This window comes from Heliangelus exortis, chromosome Z (assembly GCF_036169615.1).
Source record: "Heliangelus exortis chromosome Z, bHelExo1.hap1, whole genome shotgun sequence".
NCBI lineage: Eukaryota > Metazoa > Chordata > Aves > Apodiformes > Trochilidae > Heliangelus > Heliangelus exortis.
The window spans coordinates 32,818,124-32,841,325 of NC_092454.1; the positions used below are offsets into that span (position 1 = coordinate 32,818,124).

Below are 23,202 nucleotides of genomic sequence, written 5' to 3' on the forward strand. Positions count from 1 at the left end.
CTTTGGCAGTAGGTAAGTTCAGATATGCTGTATGTCTAATATTAAAGTGAATTACCATAGATCTGAAATTTCATCCCTACATTCTGAAATATGATGCAATGCAAATGAAGACATATTTCTTTTGCATTAGTCTCACTGAAAGATTAAATGTTTTGGCATGTTTCTAGACTGAAACTCAGATACTTAGTCAAAAAATATTTTGCATTGGTTTTGGACTTCAGAGAAACACAAGTAAAGAAAGGAAACAAAACAGAGATTTTATCAATAAATCAATGTGCTTGATTTATCAATAATCAATAATAATGCCATTAAACAATTCACTTTCACATATATCCCATTTAATGTCCCTGATTATATTTGGGCAGGAAACCCATGCCCGTATATAAGCAAAGAATCACTCTATAGTACATCACGGGAAAATGTAACACCACCAAATCTTAACTCATGGTGCCACAAAACATATTATCTCAGGGATAACTAGCTTCACTGTCCATCATCCCCTAAGTGTTTCACTAATAAACTCAATATATTTGACTTCTATGAATATCTTCCATCCTTTTTTTTCCCCAAACCACTGATAGACTTTTATGAAGACTTTCCAAAAGCTCCCCAAACCTACATTTTCCAAGAGAATCCCTTGTTTTTAAAAACTACAATATGTAAAGTTCCACTACAAAAGAATCTATATTTGTACAACAGCCTGTAGTAGTGCAGAACAAAGCAATGGATGCACAGGGAGGGATTCAAAAAAGACTAGCTCTACCCTATTTGGCCAGTCATAGTCCCATACAGCAGGATTTTGAAGGACATGCCTGGCAATTAACGTTTGTAAGGGTCCAGGTGGGGGAACTATTTTAACCCCTCCCTTGGACCCTGTTGGCACTCTGGTCTGCAGGAAGCAGCACCAAGCCAACTTTTGCAAACCTTGCACAAATCATCATAAACTCATACAATGTTAGGGTCCCTCCCAAGCCCTAACAATCCTCGTTAGCATTTCCAAAGGGATTGATGGAGAGGAAGGGGACATCAGTAATTGCCTAGAGGATGCATATGATAGAGATAAGGACTGAGGAGCCAAAGACGCAGAGGTCTGTTCCAGTTGTTCAACCTGGTATGCCTCAACCACGCTTACTAAGCAAAACAGGCCTATAAAATCAGGGGCTATACTGTTGGGTTTTGGGAGTTTCTTTGCCACCAACCCTCCCCCACTGGGTGGCAAAACACTGGATTCAGGAGTGTGGTGATTTTCTGTTATCTATCTTTCTTTTCTTCTCCTTCTTTCTTCCTCTTCCTCTTCCCCTTTATCCCTTTCTCTTTCTCCTTCTCCTTCTCCTTCTCTTTCCTAAAATCATTAAGTAAAAACAATTTTTCCCTGGTTACACACCTTTAACAACCATGTATTGTGACTTTTTGAGATCTAATTAATCAGCCTTATTGATTGTGCACCCTGAGTGTATAGAAAAATCGTAGTATCAGCCTGAATGCTTTTATTTCTTCTATAGTTCAAATTAAATCTTATGTTCAAATACAGACCTTGAGTATTGTTTCACCTCAATCTGATCAAGTGGTACTGGACAGCCTGAGGGGCTGTCATTGTTCTCCCTCAAAGGGGAACCCAGGCCTGAGAGGAAGATAGGATCCAGCCACACCTAGGTCCTCTCTGAGAAGGAGACTAAAAAGTAAGGGGGTCCAGCCCAGTCCAGATCTCCTTTGGCTATCACCTGGGTTGTCTCAGGAGACGTGACAATGCTGGATTTCTGCTTGCATTTTTCAACCTTCCCTGTTCAGCACACTGTGTCAGGGGGGTGGGGGGGATGGTGCCAGACAACTGCTTGAGAAAAATCTACCTGCTCTGGTTTCCCAGATAAATGGCAAAGGTCTGGGCTCCTTGCTTTAGGTTGTTATGTACCAATGTTACGCAGCTTTCAGGAGAATCACAGAATAATTTGAGGAGGCAACTGCACCTGGCACTTCAAGTTGTATAATGTACACAGGACCTCACTGCTGCCCTAACATACAAGTTAAAGGCACTGCTCAGAGGGAACACAGGATATCAACAGTGCAGCAAGTCTCATTTTTGTGTGTGTACATATCTGAGACTTTCCAAAGAACGATGACCGCATGCTTGAAAAAAACAAGCAGAAGACTAAGTGATCTGCTACTCTTTTGTGGCTAGCACAGCCGATATTTAAATTTCATTTCCATTTTCTTCTTTGACTTTTCTAGCCTGGTTCTCACTTACTCTTTCTGTTCAGGGTTGTCTTCCAACAGCATACGAAGAAAATCCTGGAAAACAAACCCCCGTTAGTAGATTTATTAAGATGTAACTCTGTGTCCACATTACTAGTGAGCAATAGATTTACAAAGACTGCAGACAACATAGTGCTAAGAAGGAAGTTTATATATCCACTGTGGTGATATACTGCTCAGTTATTTATACAATATGCACTATATTTGTCAGTTTTCCAACCCACACAAGGAAAACATGTCAATATTGAAAGGAAATAGGCTTGAAAAGCCAGCTGAGTATTTTAATACAATCCCACATTCCTACTTTTTAATCAATCTATAATGCACACACACAAACTGCATTTAAAACAGTTAAAGGCTACAGATTCACAAACTCAGGGGCAAAGAAACACTAAAGCTAAGGATGTTTATGTCCTCTCCACTGTGATTATGTTATCACAGTCTTCAACCACATATGGCATTTTTTTTCCTTAAAGCACACGCCTGACTGAAAATTCACATCTACTCTTCATTCAGTGACAGAATTCACAATGTTGCTGCCAACCACACCAACTAAGGAGTAAATTTTTCAGAGGTAGCTAGAATTTCTTCCATGTATTTATAAAGATGATACTATGCCAGTAGAATAGCACTACTATCATCCTCATTTATAATTATGTGATAAGCTCTCCTTAAAAAGTTGCATCTGACATAACACAAAGGTTCTCTGGCATCCCCCACAATACAGGACCTAATTTTAATGACATTCTCTTTGACACAAACCACTCCTCTGAACAAGCTATCAAGAGGATTTATTAATATCAATTACTTGCTTTTATGCTACTTGATATAGCAATACATCCACTTTATTAATACTAATCTTTGTGGAGACAAGTTTCCCAGGCTAATCATATTCTTCACTGAAAGATATAAGTGCAAGCTGACTTCTGATTACAAGTACTTGACATCTAATATCTTGAAAACTGTTTCCTAAAAGGTAGGAACCTTTTATTTAGGGATGGTGCCATGGCATTCAACAAAAAAAGATGCCATTTCTCTATCTGATTACGGCACTGGTAGGGAATCAAATAACAAGTGATTCACAATTAAAACTATTGCTAACACAGTTAAAACTTCCTCCTTTAGGTTACAAGTGAGATTCAAGCTATGTTGCAGTGGCTGTAAAATTTACTTATGACAAAAGGTAAATTACATGGCACTGGGCTCAGTGTTGAAGTGGCAAGAATGCCATAATGAACTATGCCAGGAGTTGTTCTGTCCTACCTACAATATATTCCTAACATGATGACAAAGCATTAAATCCCTGTGCTTCATACTACTACTAGCAGTTCTGTACCATTATTCAGTATGTAAACGGAACTACAGCCTCCTTCCGCTTGTGGAAGTTTTGCTGGAGATACAGAGTAAGCTTACACAGAAATAAAGAACATGAAAAGATCATCATTAGAGTTGTTTCAAAAGTGTGTGAAAAGTAATTCTGAAGTGGTCATCTGTGATACTGTTTGCACTATCTCTGTATCATTAATGCAGCTAGGTTACTCCATCAATCTCATAATCAATCCCATAGTACACTCAAAGATACCTCTGGTGTTAGAAGTGTTTCTATATTCTGCACGATATAGGATGAAATTAAGCATCTCTTTTGTGAGTAAAGATGTCTCAATTTTTCCATGTATCTATAAAGAATAAGGCAGTAAGCATCACTCTACACATTTTCTTAAAAATAGGATTAATCTATTCTGTTTTATCATAAATGTTTCTATTTTGATGCTCCAAAACAGAGTAGGAAACAAATTACCACTTACATCATATTTGCATGGCTTTTAACATTTGCCTATCATAAAATCTGCATGACACATCCCACTACAGGCCTGAATTTTCAGTTGCTTATAATATCACCAAATTTTAATCATCTGGAATGACATTTTATCCTCAGGATATTTTTTTTCTTCCTCCTAAGGTGAAATAGTTCAGAAATGTCCAAGAAAAAAGGGGATAATATTGGGTTTTCTAAGACCATATGACTGAAAAAGAGGTTGAGAGAAGTAATTTTAAGAACTCTAGGAATGAAGGCTATTTGAAGCCGTAACTACACAGATATGGGTTTAGAAGAACTTTTATTTCATGCCTGAAGATGCTATATTATTACTCCAATTCTTGTCATCACAGAGATCCTTCAAAGGCTGCAAATCCCTATCTGCCCCAGAGTGCTCCTTCAGGGACTGCTCCACCATGCTCCTCCATGGGTTGCAGGGAAATCTCTGCTTGGGCACCTTCTCCCCCTCCTTCCTCACTGACCTTGAAATTTTTGGTCTGGCACTGCTCTCATCTCTTCCTCTCCTTTGCTCTGCAGGTCTTTTTTTTACATTTTCGTTTTCCTTTTCCTGAACAGGTTACCCAAAGAGGGACATCCAGCTTCCCGGATCTGCTTGGGCTGAGGCAGTGCCAGAATTGGAGCTGGGGGAACACAGCAGCTTCTCACAGGAGCCACCCCTGTGGCCTCCCAGCTTCCAAAACACCACAAACCAAGACTTCAGATCACTAGGAATTCCCTAAGGTAAATCAACTAACTATTATGGCAAAGAAGAAAACAGCCCATATGAGGATCTGAAAAAGATTTGTGGTAAATGTTTTTATGGATATTTAAGGTGATCCCAGCTTCCTGGATGGCCTTTCCCTAGAATCACTCTCACTGGGTTTATTGTCCCTGTGTAGCAAAGCAGCAGAAGGCGAACTGTATTCCTGCCTGAGCTTCCCAAATTCACAGTTCAGTGCTTTCAATCTTAGTAAAGTCTCCATACTAACAAGACTTATTTTGCCCACTTAGGTATAGCGTGAGTGTGAATAACCAAGGGAAGAAGCAAGCCTTGAATCACTACAGCTATATTTGTATAAGGGTTTCTGTCAGAGCCCCAGGTCTTTCACATAAAAAGTCTTCATATGTATCAGAACATACCATAGTGGGTAAGTCCATTCAGACACCAGTTAGGTTGGAGAAAGTATGCTGACTGTCACCCAATTCACTGGAAAAAGCATTGGCATTCCTCCTTACCCTGTTGTTGAGAAGGTTCTAACAAGACTCGAGGTATGGAAGTAAATGCATGCCCTTCTTCTAATGCTTTAACAACAGAGCCTATATTTTCTCAAATTCAATCAAAATATTTAACTTTTTGGAAGTTACGCAAATTCCCACTGTCCACTAAAAATACTGACTATAACAAGCCTAAAAAGTTAATTAAATTAAGATATCTGCCATTCTACATCTATAAATATAGAAGAAATGACATAAATACCTAAGCAAAAGATTAACTAGATCTGGTTTGTATCAATGCTTCTACATAATACTCTCAGTCATTCTTTGGACTTCCTTTTAAGACTGCCCAGCACATGCATTTGACTCTGATCATTTAAAATACATCTCACTAAATCAAAGAAAATGGAGCTGTGATTCAGCATGGAAGAAACCCATATACTTTGACTGCTCCCTAGGCGGTTTGCACTGGTCAGAATTAAAAAATCTTTCCAGTCAAACGATATCACATGACAATCTAATTTTAAGCATGTAGTTTTAAGCTTGAAGGATGCCAAATGGGAGCTAAGCAAATAAAAAAGGTTCATGTCAGCAGAGAAGTGAGAAATTACTGCAACAGAAGTACAAATACAAGAAAGTTCACCACAACTGAAGACTGAAGCTCAAAACCTATAAATTCAGCAGCAATGGGAAGGACTTGTATATTCTATCAGAAAGGTCCAAAACATTTTCAGATATATGGGTCGCTTCCCTGACAGAAGACTATTATGTGTGTAAAATTTATAGCTTCTTTTCTAATCTTCATATTTGAGCTAAATTATACCAAAATAAAATTGATTATTTTATACAGCTATACTGTTGGCCATGAAAATGTGTGACACAATGACTTTTCAATCACTCATCTCTACTATAAATGATCATAAAAAATCTGGGCGACCCTTAAGTATTCTCTCCTTCATCTTTGGTTTCATTTTCTACACCTACTCCATTCTGATCTCTCTGTGCTTCAAAATACACATTAATATTCTGCAATTATGAAAAATTTTATCTTTGCAAAAAATATATAATTTATAAATATAAAAAACCATATCTTTGAAAAAAGAAATAAAATTTTCTCACAAAGTACATCTTATCTTATATTAATGACTTTTACTAACCTAGTCTTATTTACACTTCAAGCACAATATTTTCAGTGTTCCTGCTTTCAAGATACTTGTACTGGAATAAAGATACGGTCTAAAGATATGGTCAAATGCAAACATATGGTCATCATGCAAACATAATGGGTTGTCAAAATTCACAATGTTATTAGCTGATCCATAAACAAATAAGTTGTCATATACATAAGCATTTTAAACACGGTTAATGTCTGACCTAGTGAAGCAGTCTTTTTTATTGCCTTACACTTGCTAGAAAGTGTAAGAGGAAGAGAAGCATACTGTATGGTAAATAAAGTTCCTGGGAACAATGAACAGAGAACAAAATACAAAGCAGCTTCTTCATACAACAGCAACACCTATTCTACATAAATGAGGCAAAGGCCTTTGGAAGAGAGAAATAATAAAAGGTCAGCGTTCATCTAGTTAAACATTGTTTCACAATGCATATATACAAGGAAAATGAATCAAGACTGCATGGTGCACAGCTAACAAAAAAGTAGGAATATGCTTTATTTATGCAAGAATTGGAATAGGAAAATGACTCAATCTGAGTAAAACTGACCCATCTATTTCTGTTTTCAAGCATGTGAGAGTGTATAAAGCAAAGACCCCTGTCTGAGAGACTGCTAGGGATGGGACAGCACTTAAGACCACACCATATCCCACCGATGTCAGCAGCTGTTCACTCAAGATCATATGGCAGTAAGCATGGAACAGCTGGCGACAAACTACAGAGACAAATTTTTGGTTTAACTTTTATCTAAAGAAAATATTCTAGAGACTGGAACATAAAAATAAATGCACACTGCACACTCAGACTTTCCATTTTACTTACAAGAGTCCTACAAGGCTGTAGTTGAATGGCAATTTGTGTGATCAGATAATTTTATAAAATTACAATAATTGTATGTGCCTGCCTATGCAAATTGGTTTCCAGTAATACGATATAGGTACATACACAGTGGGCTTTGATCTAGACATTTGCCTTTAGAACCTCTAAGGATAGTATAGATATTGATTTTTTTAAGCACTGCCTCCTTAACTGTCATTTCACTATGGCAGATTATAACTTCATCATCTGGTGAACACTACAGAACCTGGATTATTATTATGGCAGACAGAACTACATGAAAATTAAAGTCTTCAAACAACTGAATTCCCCAAATATTCTTCCACTGTGTTAAGGCTATCAGCAACTTGCACTCTTTCTATTTATTGTAGTAACACCCAATTCATTATTTTTTAAAGTTCATTCAAAGCAGCTACAAAGAGAATTCTGTCACTGAAAGTAAAATGGAACATATTTTTTAAATCTTTCTCAAAGTTTCCAGACTTGCTTTACTCATATGTTGGTAACTAAAATAAACAAAAACTAGTATTAAAAACATACTGAACATGCAATCAGAATGAACAAAAAAGGCAAACTGATTAATGTTTCACATCTGAAGTAATTTCCTTGCACCTGCAGCTCCACATCTAGGAAAAATACTACAAGAACTGAAAACAAGACTAGTATTCAGAACATGGGCAATTATTTTCACTGTTTTTACTTTCCCTTGTCCTTGCAATTCCTAAAGCTGGGAACTTTCACAATTATTTTGGAAAGGGTGAAGGTACAACACTATGATATTTGAACAGCATTTCTACCTTGATTTATTTGACATATTTTATTCATTTAAACACTCACAGCACGCTTGCTCAAGAAGGAACTGTAATAATAAACTCTGCACTACCTTGACTTCATTGCTTCTGCATTTGCAATTCCTACTGTGATTGCTTATATACCTATACCAGACACTGAAATAAATATAATTTTAAAGATTTCTTACAAAGAAAGCAAATGTCCTTACAGTGCAGTATAGCCCTATCCTCTTTTCATTTTTAACACAGTGATGAAGCAACAGGATGATATTAAAGTTTGCTCCCCAGCAATGTCAATGAAAGTTGGGTTTAAGCTGCTATGAAAGAAGATAAAACCACAAAAAGCATAGAATAGAAGTTATATAGTACACAGATTTTTTTACCTGCATTATGCACATAGCTATGGACAAATAGAAACAGGAGATAATTCCGGTAGGATAAATCACCCTGTTTTTCAGAACCCAGCACCTATGAATACTGACCATTCAAAAGATTAAGTTTTTCTTAAAAAATACAATAAATCACCCATTGTTTATATTATCACCAACTAGTGGGGTGTCCAAGTTATGTTAACCCATAATATAAAAAAATGTTTTGCACTCTAGAAGGTAGAAATTTCACCACTACTGCCAAGTTACAATTGCCTTTCTCTTTCAAAACAAGCAGAAGTGGTGATTTAAATAATCAAACTGAAAGTTTAGGTAATTTGTTTTTTTAGAATGTGAGGAACAATCCCAAGCACAGTACCTGAGAAAGGACAAGCTGCCCATGGAACTTATGGACAAATTTTCGTAAACATGTAAGGTATGAAGCCTCTCCCATTGTCCTTGACAGAGACCGCAAAAGGAAATAACCCTAGAAGAAATGAAGCCAGAAACAAATAGGATGCTATTAATTCACTCATGTATAGAAGAAAGAAGTTTTTATCATATTAGTTAAGCAATTTCAATAAAAATCAGCTGACAATACTCACCTTCAAATAGTGAACTTGCATAAAGGCTTTTTCTGCTTTAAGACCATATTTGATAATAGATGCTCCAGACTCACTCAGTTCTCCTGTGCTCTCCTTTTTGGGCCTGAAATTTTAACACATTGTCTAAGTCTTGCATACCCAGGTAAATAAATAATTAATAAATTACATGTTCTCATAGTTGAAAGCATTTTAAATGCTTTAGACTAGTTGCATTTACTACTACTACTAAATTCATTTAGTAGCTTTAGACACCTGTGACTAGATCAGTCTTTTTCTTTACCTCAAGTAAATAACTTGGCCTAGAGACAAACAAATGGAGAAGAGAAAAGAGGAGAGAAGAAGAGTGGAGAGGAGAGGAAAAGGGAACAGGAAAGGGAAAGGGAGATGGAGAGGGGAAAGGGGGAAACAGGCAATTAACAGTGGTCTGAGGACAGATGTCTCTCTTGGGACCCTAAGTCTGTGACTGAAACAACCTCTACAGTTGGGTTTTTAAATGACTAGTCTTGGAAACCAAACATTTTTTCCCACACTTCTACAGAATAAGCCTGACATAAACCACAGCAGTGCATGATTCTTCAAACCATATCACTCACACCCTTTTCATGAGCTAACCCCTAGGATTGAATTTCTTTCATATGTATGTCTACTTCGAGGAAAAACATTCTTCGTTTTTTGTATCTATGTGGTGGTTTCTTATTGGAATTTTGTCCAGAATGCTGGTTTTTTTCACCGTTTAGGAACCAAACTTAGGACCACTGCACATGAAATTCAGTTCAAAAAGTTGTATCTCAGGAAATTTTAACTGTTTAAAATAAAACAGAAAAATAATGTGTAGATTAATTGGCATATGCAGGTAATTGGCAAGAAGCAGCAGCTATCAATTACTTCTAATATCCTTGTATTAAAAACATACGCCCAAATCGGCACAAACCTCAGTACAGACTCAAAATCCAGTGCAATGTCAAGACTGAAATTTTCTCTCTTTGATATCAACTCTGGAAACCACATGGACATTCTTTCAGAATGAAGAAGAAGGAAAAAAAAACAACAAACAAACCAATATACATGCAAAGAGAGAACCTTGACAAGCCCATGCCACAAAAATAGTAGAGATTATTTATATTTGACTGAAACAAGTGGAAAGCCCGTATGTGAGTCCTAAGAAACTAGAGACATCAGAGAAGAAGAAATTGCCAGAATACTGAGCAGGCATTATGTTTCTCTCAAGTGTGTATTGTATAAAGCATAACTTCAAATAACTTTCAAAGACATAACTTCATTGACTCTGCATACACATAGGATACACAATCTATCAATAATCATGAAGTAAAACAGATCAACGAAAGACTACAGTTATGCAAAGTTGGTGGCACTTTTTCAGATGTCATAGAGATGAATTTCTGTGTTGGTGAACAGTAGCCAAATATAAAAGGCTTTTAGTTCCTACTGAGAAAGCACAAAAAGAAGGGAAGGCCTCAAAATGAATGAAATAGCAACAGCCTTCCAAAACCATGTAAAATCGATTATACAGAGGAAGGAGATCAATTTGTTCTTCACTTGCACTTGGTGACAGAAAAGAAGAAATCTATATTGTATGAAATAAACGATATTTCATCTGTGCATTAGGAGGCAATTTTTAACTGTTAACACTAAAACAGTTCAGCTACGAGCTATGGAAACCTTTTTTTTTTTGGAGGTTTTTAGGAACATATTAGCAAAAACCTACTTCAGATGGTCTGTGTACACTGCTTGCATTTCAGGGTAGGAGGATGATCTATGTAAATCTCTTGAAATCTGTCCCTATACTTCCACGATTTGGTCAGCGCAGGGCCAATTTGAATTAGGATTAGTGAATTTGTTTTTCTTGGTCAAAGACTGTGGGGAGACAAGCAGTGGTATTAAGCAGTCACTCAAGATAAAAGACTATGTTATATGCCCAAGACACCAATCAAAACAGCCCGGATTATTATTCACTAGCAAATCAAGAATCCTTTTTTGATATAAAGAAACCTTGAGCTCAGCATCTATCTGAAGACAAAAATCTTGTTTGAATAGCATTACTAGTAATATGTAAAGAGAAACTAGATTAATATAGACCATTATGCTTTTTCCTTTGTTTTTTTAAAGCTTCATTTAGCTTGTCAATTAGATGCCACACTCATGTGTGTGTTTGTCTTCAGCCACAGAAAGTGAATCTGTTCAGGCTTCAAACACTGGCCTTTGTTCAGAAAATGGCCTTATTTTTCCATGAATAGAGGCTCATTTAAACTGCTTAGACATTTTATATCAAACTAAATTCCAAGTTTTCTGAAAGCTTTCTATAACAAAGCAAAAGGCCACTGCATTACACAGATGACTAACAACCTAGTCAATTTAAGTTGACTTTTCTTTTTTCTTCGGAAGGAAATAAGGAAATACAGTGAGTTTAATCAGATGACTTGGATGCATATTCTTTGGAGGGAGAAAATGGTAGAAAACAGGAGCAACAGAACATACAAAAGCAAAGATTATTCGTTCATGTTGTTACCTTAAAACTTGAAGCTCTTCTTCAGAATTCTGCACCTCATCTCTGAGTCTTCGCCAGCGAAGTAAAGCTTTCAATTCCTGCTGCCCTTTTTCTTCATCATGTGACAGCTGCTTGGTGTAAAAAAACTACAGATCACTGATTGCTGTTTCCCAATAGACATTAATAATTTTCTGAAAGAGAAACTTGTTCTGTTTCCCTTTAACATGCAGTAAATGCAGGAAGCAGCACCAAATTCATTATGAAAATAAAACAAAATAGTTAATTAATTAACAGCTAATTAAAAGATAACAAAATAACAGTGCTACTTTAAGAGTAGCACTAAGGAAGACAGAAGCCTTGCTGCATGCATTAGTTCAGTAGTGGGCTATGTATTTCTGACTAAGGAGAAAGATGGGCATGTTGCTTTCCCTTTAGTGACTGGAAGTACGTGAACTGAATTTATTGTACAGATACCTGACACATCAGTTTTGGTTGTACCTTCACTCTTCCCAGCCTTGTAAGCAAAGAGCTGCTTTGTGCCCTGACTTGGACTCATCTTTCCTACTTTTTGTAACATATTCATGAAAGTACCCTGTTGTATTTACCCCCATTTACATAATATTAACAGAGATGCATATCTGTGAAATAAATACCAAGTTGTCAGCTTACAAATAACATCTAATTTTGGCCACAACAACTCCAGGCAACATTACTGGTTTGCAGAGGAGTGGCTGGAAAGCTCCTCAGCGGAAAAGGACCTGGGGTGCTAGCAAACAGCCAGCTCAACATGAATCAGCAGTGTGCCCAGGTGGCCAAGAAGGCCAACAGCATCCTGGCTTATATCAGGGAATGGCATGGCCAGCAGGAGTAGGGAAGTGATCATATTCCTACAATCAGCACTAGTGATGCCACACCTTGAGTACTATGTTCAGTTCTGGGCCCCTCACTACAAGGACACTGAGGTGCTGGAACATGTCCAGAGAGAACCAAGCTGGTGAGGGGTCTGGAGAACAAGTCATACAAGAAACAGAGGAGCAAACTGATCATATTTAGTTTGGAGGAGGCTGACGGGAGACCTCATTGCCCCTCTACAACTGTCTGAAAGGAGGTTGTAGGGACGTGGGTGTTGGCCTCTTCTCCCAAGTGAACAATGACAGTACTAGAGGAAATGGCCTGAAGTTGCAGCAGGGGAGGTTTAGATTAGATATTAGCAAGAATTTCTTTATTCAAAGAGTGGTCAGGCATTGGAACAACCTGCCCAGGGAGTTCACCATCTCTGGAGGTATTTATGAAACTTGTAAATGTGGCACTTCAGGGCATGCTCTAGCAGCCAAGATTGTGGGTGTTTGGGGGTTTTTTGCTTCTTGCGTCTGTATGGTTGGACTCAGTGATCTCAGAGGTCCTTTCCAACCATGACGATTCTGTGATTCTGTAATTTATGCTTCTATGTCATAAGACAAGATGGGAGATGTGTGAAAGCAAAAGGAGCTAATATTACCCTACATTATACTGGTATTATTCTGGTATATGAATTTATTGTCAGGCACTATGAAATATACTTATAATCCTACATCTGCATGATTGCACAGCACCTGAAGGAGCTGGCAGAAGAGCATGTCAAGCCTCTCTCCCTTATCAACAGTCTTGGTTAACAGGGGAGGCCCCAGATCACTGGAGGCTTGCCAGTGCAATGCCCATCTACAAGAAGGGCTGGAAGGAGGATCTAGGGAACTCCAGTCTGACCTTGGTGCCTGGAAAAATTATGGAGTGGTTCAACTTGCATGCACTCACATGGCAAGTGCAGGACAGCCTGGGGATCAGGCCCAGTCAGCATGGGCTCAGGAAAGGCAGGTCCTCCCTGACCAACCTGATCTCCTTCTATGACCAGGTGACCTGCCTAGTGGATGAGGAAAGGCTGTGGATATTGTCTACTTGGAGTTTAGTAAAGACTTTGACATCATCTCCCATAGCATTCTCCTAGAAAACCTGGCAGTTCATGGCACAGACAGGAGTTTTCTTTGCTGGATTAATAACTGGATGGACAGCCAGGCTCAGAAAGTTGTAGTCATGGAGTTAAATCCAGCTGGTAAACAGTGGTGCTCCCCAGGGCTCAGTTTTGGGGCTGGTCATGTTCAATATCTCTATCAAAGCTCTAGATAAAGCGATTGAGTGCTCCCTCAGCAAGTCACAGAATCATCATAGAATCATAGAATGTCAAGTTGGAAGGGACCTCAATGATCCTCTGGTCCACACCTTCTAATATTATTGTTTATACGTTATGTCCAAGCACCCTACTGAGCTGAGCTGAGACTTGAAACTTTCCAGAGTGGGGGAATCAACCACTTCCCCTGGGAGACCACGTCCTCATAGTGAGAAACTGTCCTCTTATGTTCAACCAGAATCTCACCAGGAGCAACTTGTGCCCATTGCCCTTTGTCTTGTCCATGTGACCCCTTGAAAACAGGGAGTCCCCATCTTATTTGTAGCCCCCCTTAAAGTACTGGAACATTGTAATAAGATCACTTCTCAAGGCTGAACAAACATGGCCTTCTTAGCCTCAAACAACAAATGACACCAAGTTGGGTGGGAGTGTTGATCTGCCTGAGGGTAGGAAAGCTCTGCAGAGGGATCTGGACAAGTTGAATCAATGTCCTGAGGCCAATTGTATGAGGTTTAACAAGACCAACTGCTGCATTTTGCATTTTGGTTGCAAGAACCTCATGAAACACTACAGGCTTGGGGTGGAGTGGCTGGAAAGCTCCTCAGCAGAAAAGGACCTGGGGATGCTAGCAAACATCCACCTGAATCTGACCCAGCAGTGCCCAGGTGGCCAAGAAGGCCAATAGCATCCTGGCCTGTATCAGAAATAGTGTGGACATCAGGAAGAAGAGAAGTGATTGCAACCCTGTACAAGCACTGGTGAGACTGCACCTCGAGTACTGTGTTTGGTTCTGGGACCCTCACTACAAGAAGGACACTGAGTAGCTGGAGAGAGTTCAGTAAAGGGCAACCAAGCTGGTGAAGAGTCTGGAAAACAAGTTCTCTGAGAAGAGACTGAGGGAACTGGGACTGTTTAATTTGGAGGAGGCTGAGAGGAGACTTTACTGTTCTCTGCAGCTATCTAAAAGGAGGTTGTAGTGAGGTGGGTGTTGGCCTCTTCTCTCAAGTAAACAACTAGAGAAAATGGCTTGAAGTTGCATCAGGGGAGGTTTAGACTAAATATAAAGAATTATTTCTTTACTGAGAGTAGTAGTCTGGTGCTGGAACAGGCACCCAGTGAGGTATTTAAAAATTATGTAAAGGACACACTTTAGGCCATGCTCTAGTGGAATGGTGGATATAAAAGTCTAGTCCCATCTAGTGGCATGGGATATAAAAATATATATTATTATATTTTTTATTTTTATGGTTTTGGGTGATTGGCAGTCAGATGTGCTGATCTTAGGAGTCTTCTCCAATCATGACAATTCTGTAATTCTGTAAATTCTAAAAAGGAAAAAAACCCAAAAGGAGCAATACATTTCCTGAGCTTCTAAATTAACAGGACATGATTACCCCGTTTTGTTGCTTACTCTCTTCCATTCAGCTACACAGAAGAGTGTCAACTAAAATGAGCCAGCAGTGTGCCCAGGTGGCCAAGAAGGCCAATGGCATCCTGGCCTGTATCAGGAACAGTGTGGCCAGCAGGTCCAGGGAAGGGATTCTGCCCCTGTACTCAGCCCTGGTGAGGCCACAACTTGAGTCCTGTGTCCAGTTCTGGGCCCCTCAGTTCAGGAAGGAGACTGAGGTGCTGGAGCAGGTCCAGAGAAGAGCAAGGAGGCTGTGAAGGGATCCAGCACAAGTCCTGTGAGGAAGGGCTGAGGGAGCTGGGGGTGTTCAGCCTAGTGAAGAGAAGGCTCAGGAGAGACCTCATCACTCCCTGAAAGGAGGTGGGAGCCAGAGGGGGATCGTTCCCTTCTCCCAGGCAGCTATCAAAGGGGGCATGGATTTAACCTCTGCCAGGGGAGTTTTAGGTTGGGTAGTAGGAAGAAATTCTTTACAGAGAGGGTGACCAGACATTGGAATGGGCTGCCCAAGGAGGATTCTCCGTCCCTGGAGGTTTTTAAGAAGAGACTGATGTGGCACTCAGTGGCCAGTTACCAGTGCTACTGGTAACCATGGCAGTAGTGGATTAAGGGTTGGACTTGATGATTTCAGAGGTCCTTTCCAACCCGGCTGATTCTATTCTATTCTATTCTATTCTATTCTATTCTATTCTATTCTATTCTATTCTATTCTATTAAAATGTTTTCTCACAAAAGTGTGGAATTAAAGTGAACAGCTCACAGCAGAGGACTGATGCTCAATGTAAAGGCAGAAATTAATTTTAGGACCAGAAGCAAAGTATTTAGATGCCTTTCCTCTCTCTGTAGTCCCAGAAACATGGTAAGCAACAAGGAATTTTGGGTTTTTTTTGGTGCTGTAAATATTCTTGATGATAAGCTGGAGGCTCAGAAGAGCATACAATGTCAGTTGCAACTCGCACCTTGCCCTTCCATAGATGGAGTTCTGCAGAGTTAAGGGGTAGAATAATGACCTGACACAAGCAGAGGAATAAATTGCTAGCACATGGAACACCTGAAGTAGCAGAGGTACAACAATTAGAACTGTTTACAGGCTGACATGCAATTTATGAGCTTTTCACTTGAAGCAAGACAATTATTTTTAAGCCTCTGACAAGGGTAACTCATGCTAGGCAATATAAGAGAAAATAAACTGTAAGTGCTGGTGCCCTATTTCATCAGTTTCCATCTTGTCTTGAGGTACATTTCTTGACAGCCCGCCAGAAAAAAGCAGACACTTTCATTAGGTATCTGGAATATTATAATAAACTCTTCTGATTATTCCAGTTTTAGGAACACAATACAAGGGTAAAGAATGCAGAACAACTGTTTGATATCTGAATTGTAATAATTGAGCAGTACATCTGTGACAATAACTTAGCACATGTGTGACAAACACATCTCCACTCTCATTTGCACTGACCTCTGCCTCTGCAAAGATTAGTGTTCATTGTGGATCAGGAAGGACTTTAATTTTTTTTTTTTTTTTCAAGTGAAGTTATCATGCAAATTCCTAATTATTTCAAAAGACTTATCATCATAGCACAGGAGGTTTAATTTACAGCTAAATCACAGAAGCTTATACAGTTTTGACTTTCACATAATTCAATTGAGAAGTGATACAACATGACCTTACCTGTTGTGCCCTAGCCCAAAATATATCTTCTAAAAAAGTGGCAAACCCTTCACTTATCCACTCCTCAGTCCAATCACGAGCACCAATAGCCAATCCAAACCAAGCATGAGCAATTTCATGGCACAGACGTGTTCCACAGAGATGGCTCCCTCCTGGTAATACACTCTGCGACAGGAAGATGATGTGTGGGCTGCATAATAGGAATGAGTGATAAAACACATTATTGACCTGTTATAACATGCATGGAATAGACATAATAATGTATAGGGTTTATTAGCCTTGTCAGTCTGTTATTACTACATGCATGCTAGATCATGACTGATAACTTATCACTCAGGTGCTTTTAGGAATTAGATTGTACTTTATCGTTAATTGGCAGAGAATCAAAATAAAAATTTGCCAAGAAGCTGTTTTATATTCAACCGTCAAACAGCTATTACGTGTAAGAAGTAACTTAAACCAAAGTTTTATATTTTTCAAATTACAAGACTGATTTACTTCAATAGAAGCATTTATTTATAATCCAGGATAATAAAATATGAGCATCTGGGAACACAGGCAGCAAGTATTTATCAGTTAAATAATCAAAACTGGAAATAAAGCAGAAATATTTTATAAAGAAAACAAATCACTATCCAAATGTAACAAGAGCCATGTAAAGCACACAATGTGATTGTTAAAACTTAAACCAAGCATGAATGATACCATCTGGTGATCAGAGTTGATAATTTCTACAAACGAAGAGGAAGAACATCCTTTACCACAAGCACAGAAATGAAAAGGAGGTTTGCTATTCACTAAATATTTGCTTTGCATAACAGAGAACAGTCCAATCTATACATATTCTGCTTTGCACTCAAATACTGCAAGAAGAAATAGGGGGGGAAATTCATTAAATAATGCCTTGCTACTGAAAACACTGAATTGTGAAATACTGCAGTACTCAGCTCACTGTTCTGCTGTAAAGCAATTTCTGCTTTGCTTATAGATGTTAAAGACGTTAACAGATTTCAAAAGTTACATACTTTTAAAATTAAGTACATCTAGGAAATAGAAGAATTAAGCCCTCTGACTAACATGTAAGGCATTAACAAGGCACTGTGCCACAGATGGACACAAACCAAGACCACCACCTGCTGAGTATTTCTGCACTGTCTCCATCCGTAATCTGCATTTCAACTGCTTTCTCAACTCCAGCCAGTTAGAAAGGAAATTAAGCGTAATGGTAATACCTTCAAGGCTACAGGTCTTTCAAACTAAGTCCAGCCTCCAAAGCATGGGAGGGGAGTGCATGGCCTTAAGACATTTCCAAGAGCCAAATATTATTCATCAGTGTTCCGAAGAACTTCCCCACCCTCCCTACCCTTCCGTTGGAAATGTTAGAACACCCACAGTTTTCTTGCAATCAGTTGAATGTCTGGAACTGAGACCACAAAGTATGATACTTAAACACAAAAACCAAGTCAATAACCACATCCTTATAAAATAATAATAATCATCCAGCAAATACAGTTAACATATTTCAGTCAGCTAGCATTTTAAGAAACAACATAACAAATTAAATAAATAGAGGAATCAAGTCAAAGCAAGAAAAAAAAACAACAAAGCAGCTCTCCAAATCTTTGCCAGAAGCAATTCTGATTAAGAGAAGTGAGAGAAGGAGGGGGGGAAAATGCAAGATCAGAAGCTGCTGGATGTGATGAAGCTTTTGTTATAAGGCCCCTAATGAGAAGATTAACTGAAGCTTCAGGGGTATTACTTTGGCCAGTTGTAAGTAAATGACCCCTAACTGTGGCATGTGTACAGTGCTGCAAAGAAAAACCACAGAAACAGACCAAGTAAATAGCATTCCAGACATACTACTAGCACTGTTTTGTCCATTTGGTTAAGCAAAACAAAGGTAACTTCATGGCTTCTAAACATGTTTTAACAGGGTTTTTTTTCAGGCCTTCTAAGCAGCATTTTAAGTCTATTGTAGATAAATACACAGTAGAAGTAAAGACTATATTTCCTTCTTTTTTCTGTCACTTAGGTAATAGAAACGCCGCATTTGGACAACCTTCTCCTTTATGGAAGGATTACTAATCACTTCACTAAGGAAAATTTAGATGTGTTAAATTTTGGCCAAAAAATAAGAATACAACTTTCTACAAGGTCAAAAAATAAGATTACGTGCTGCAGCAGAATTTCATTTTAGGGTCTGGGTACAGCCTGCAACTTTGTTTCCTAAGAATACCTTAAATGTTTCCTTTCATTTTGTTTGCCCTTAACAAGCAACTGTACCTCCAACTCAGAGCCTCATATATTGACACATATGACAACACAAAAGCTTCAGCTCCAATTTATCTTGAGTGATTTTATCAAAGACTGAATATGTTTCTGTAGTATGTCCAGCATCTATAGTTCGGGGAGTGTGTTTGATTCTACATATACACTCCATAGTATGTTCGGGGACAAGTTTGATTCTACATAATAGTTTAAAATACTGATTCTCTGTTTCCAATAAGTTTGAATTCCAGAAACTCCTCCCACCTCCACTGATACGAACGACATCTACATTTTTTAATATCATCTATAATGTGAAATGTTATTTTTTGCACATGGCTAATATTAGTGCAGTTCCTAAAATACTCAATAATTCAAGAACGTGTCTATGTAAAAATAAGATAATCAGAATGATGATTAAACTGCAATAGCAAGGTTTTTTTGGGTTTTTTTTTTTTTTTAACCAGAATAGGAATTTGGCCCTCCTACCATCCATTTGATTTACTAGGAACAATTTATAAGGCTTTTGTAAGCTGGTGCTTTCATTGAACTTGAAAGGGAAAGAAATCCACTCATACACTAGGAATGGACAAAGGTGATTCACCCCAGCAATCACATCAAGACCTGACATGGTAGGTGCAGCTTACAAATGCCTCTAGCTGATGTATGGCCCGAGTTTCTAAAGCAGGCCAGAACAGGCTAGCTGGATGTGGTAAGGAAGGTGGAAAACCTCTACCACTTAACAAAAACTCCACCAGTCTTTCTCAGGAAGTTGGATGAGTTCCCAATAGCTCTTACAGAAAAAGAATTTAATGACTTGTTTTTAACAAGTACACACTTGGTTACACTTTTAAAGCAAAAGTTACTATTCTCATCAGAATCACACCCTCACAAGCCAAATATTTGCATAATTTGACTGAAAGAAGGAGCAAGTTGCCTCTCCAAGTCTAACTTCAGTTAAATGAAATCTCGACACTACAATTACGATACAAATGCATAAGAAAGAAAAGCTGAGCCCCAAAGGGAATTTTTTTTTTTTGTGTAAAAGGATAAAGGGTCCTTACTCTAACCATATTAACAAATTATCTCCTTAACAAATAAAAAGTTTCCCATGTGTGTGAGAGCTCAGAACAGTAATGTGACCAGCTGAGGGACCAAATCTCTGAAAGCCATTTTGCAAGAGCTTTTTCTCCAAACTTATGAATTAGATGCAGATGCCTTGCTCATAGGCTGTAGCAGTGTGCTGTCTTTGGCTGCTCATGCATAATCAGTTGAGAAACGTAACACAAACTCAAGACAAATGTATATGCATGAACTTAAGTACACATTTAAACTAGGAACACGAAGCTCATTTCTAACAGACTTGTCCCATTCCTCTTGAAGCAGAGGTCTTTCCCTCTTAACACACATGGATTTGCAGATACCTTTTGTATTTATTGAATTAACAGAGCCTGCGACATACTAGCTTGAAAATTAAGCAGCAGCCAAAATCACTATTACAAATGGAATATATACAATAAGCTATATTTTTCATGATTACATAGTACTCCACATACTGCTTATCTTTTCCTATTTAGAAAAAGTAATCAGCTACTAAATGTGTTGGACAGTTATTACATTTACAGAAAAGACCCACTTAAACATGTAGAAGGGAACAGTGGAAATTGCTCTGAAGTATTTTAATAGAAACACATTACACTGAGATTTCAGGAGTACTGGAATTTGAGAAAGTTAGTCAGTTAAATGGCAGCCCTTAGCAGTTTGTGCAGTATCTCATAAATTGCCTTCAGCCTACATTATTCCAGTGATTCAAAGAACAGTATTAGCATACTGTCTGTGGTATATACATCAGACTTCAAATGATAGCTTAATTTATCTTTGAGGACTCTTGTGCAGTTGGTCTGCAGATACAAGAATACACAATATCTGCTTACCTCTAAAATTTCCAGCATTCTGGTATAAGTTACAGTTCAGTACTGAGAGAACTACAGAGACAACCTTTTTAATTTCCTTGGCTTGTAGTGTACCAGAAACTCAACTTTACACGCAGATGCAGTTGCAGAGAAAGGAACTCATAGTTAAAATACTCTGAGCATTATTCCAGAAATAAAGGAAACTTCAAAAATTTTTCCTATCACCATACCGGGAAACCAGTAAGCGACTGGAATTTACAGTTGAAAGTAATTCTAGAACAAATCACTAACTTTTTACTCCATAACTCATGCAACAGTACAGTATGATAGGCAACAGAGAAGGAAAACCAATCCCTGTGTGCTGGAAATATGATGGTATCAGCCACCTCAGTGCAGCAATTCAGCATTTCGGATTTGAGTTAGGCACCCAATTAAAGATGTCAACACTATGGAGTAGCAGTAGCCACTCCTTGAACTGGAAGACAACCAGTTGAGTTTTGCCTACTTTGCAGTAACAAGCCAGTTAGGATGTGTATGGTGAAACCCTCTCAGAAGAAACTCTAGTGCTATACAACAGTAAAGTTGGTACTCTCAGCATACAATCGAAGAAATTATACAATTAGCAGAAAAAAAAAAAAAAAATAGCCTAAGCTCAAACAGCTGCTACACTCACAACAGTGCTTGTAACCACTCTTGACATTTTTCAGTATCTCCAGTCCCATAGTGCATCAAGTGAACAGCCTTGAAGTTAAAACCTGCATAAAAAGACAGTATGTAATTATCACATAAAACTGTGACATACACCACTTTCCACTGTCTTTGGACTTTCCAGTCAACTTTTTATTTAATTTGTCCAGACATTATTCACAGAAGAAATGTTATAAATTTTCTTCAGATTCCAAAAATGCTCTGGAACTTTATGATGAAAAAAATAACTAAACCACATTGAAAATATTTGCAACAGTTGACAAATGCAATGTTTATATGCCAGGAGACCTTGTTTTGTAAAAGAATCAATCATACTGACCTGAACAAAAATACATATGTTTTATGTGCTTTAAAAAATGGGCAAAGAATCTAATGCTCTTGCACGTAATATCAGGTCAACCTAAAGAAAAATGTATCAACCCATCTGATTCCATATATTTCAATTCTCTTTATGCTCACAAAAAAAAAGACCCTGATACATCCTTTCATGTATATATCATAGCATGCCTGAAACCTTTACATCCAAAGAAGGTCAAGGTAGTAAAAAATATCCAGAACATCAATATTATTTTTCAAGAATAAAAAGACAATAAAAGTCAATAAGCAAATAAAACTACTGAATTTTTTTTTTCTTTTAAAACTACAACAACGGGAACTAACGACATATAGGGTGATACTTCTTTGAATACCATCGGACAACCGATCCTCAAAGTGGGGTTAATATTTCATATTTTTATCTAAGGTGACTTCAAGTATAAAATGCACAGGTACACCTGCTAAAACAAGGTTTGTATCTAGTTGCCTAATAAAATGAACATCTAGCCAACAGGAAACATTCTGGAGATTCAAATTTTTGTGCCAGTTTTACAAAAAATATTCTTAATTATTTTCTAATTTTTTTCTGAAGCCTGGTCTATTTTGAATTTCGCACTTTCCACTGGAGCTTGGTACCTTTGTTCTCCACCATCTAACATATACAATTTTAAAATGCTGGACTTGAAACTCTCACTACTCATAGAGGGGTTACAAACATTTCCCTAGATCCACCTCTCAAGAGCACATCACAAGATGAACGATATGGTAATAATGCAACAAATCTCCTTAAATAATGCTATCTTTTCCTCTATCACACAGAGCACACACATTGACAATGTTAAGACCAAAAAAAATTTAGTTGGATTTTACAAAAATTAATGAAAAGACTTAGTTGTGGCTGATGTTCTGCTGCAGTCATATCATGGTAATAAATCCTGCTTCGAATGTTCTAACTTGGCATGTAAAAAAAGAAGGAAAGAAAGGTTGTTGTATTTTATATGTTGACTTCAGTCTGATGTCTGGGAACCAAGTATTGCCAGTGAGCTAACCCAACCTGGTAATAAGCTCATTAGGAACTAGAGGTGACAAGACCAGTCAGGAGTCAACCTGAGGAAGAACTGTGGAGTTGAGGAATTATTCATCAGTTGACCTCTGATGCCCCCAGGATGCCTAACTGCAGCTCTAGCTCAGCTCATTTTCAT

General features: G+C 38.1%; 1 protein-coding gene across 17 annotated transcripts in view; it reads right to left on the reverse strand.

Annotated features, from left to right (window-relative positions):
• AOPEP (aminopeptidase O (putative)) overlaps nt 1-23,202 on the reverse strand; it is a 171,990-nt gene that overhangs the window by 96,222 nt on the left and 52,566 nt on the right. For all 17 annotated transcript variants that reach the window (XR_011723398.1, XR_011723406.1, XR_011723403.1 and 14 more), the window contains 5 exons: nt 16,800-16,989; nt 11,583-11,689; nt 9,056-9,158; nt 8,830-8,937; nt 2,243-2,286 (listed from right to left, as the gene is read on the reverse strand). Coding sequence is in view for 6 of the 17 variants with exons in the window: in XM_071731507.1 (XP_071587608.1) it covers nt 2,243-2,286; nt 8,830-8,937; nt 9,056-9,158; nt 11,583-11,689; nt 16,800-16,989 (552 nt within the window). In the remaining 11 variants the exon portion in view is untranslated. The remainder of the gene's footprint in view (nt 1-2,242; nt 2,287-8,829; nt 8,938-9,055; nt 9,159-11,582; nt 11,690-16,799; nt 16,990-23,202) is intronic.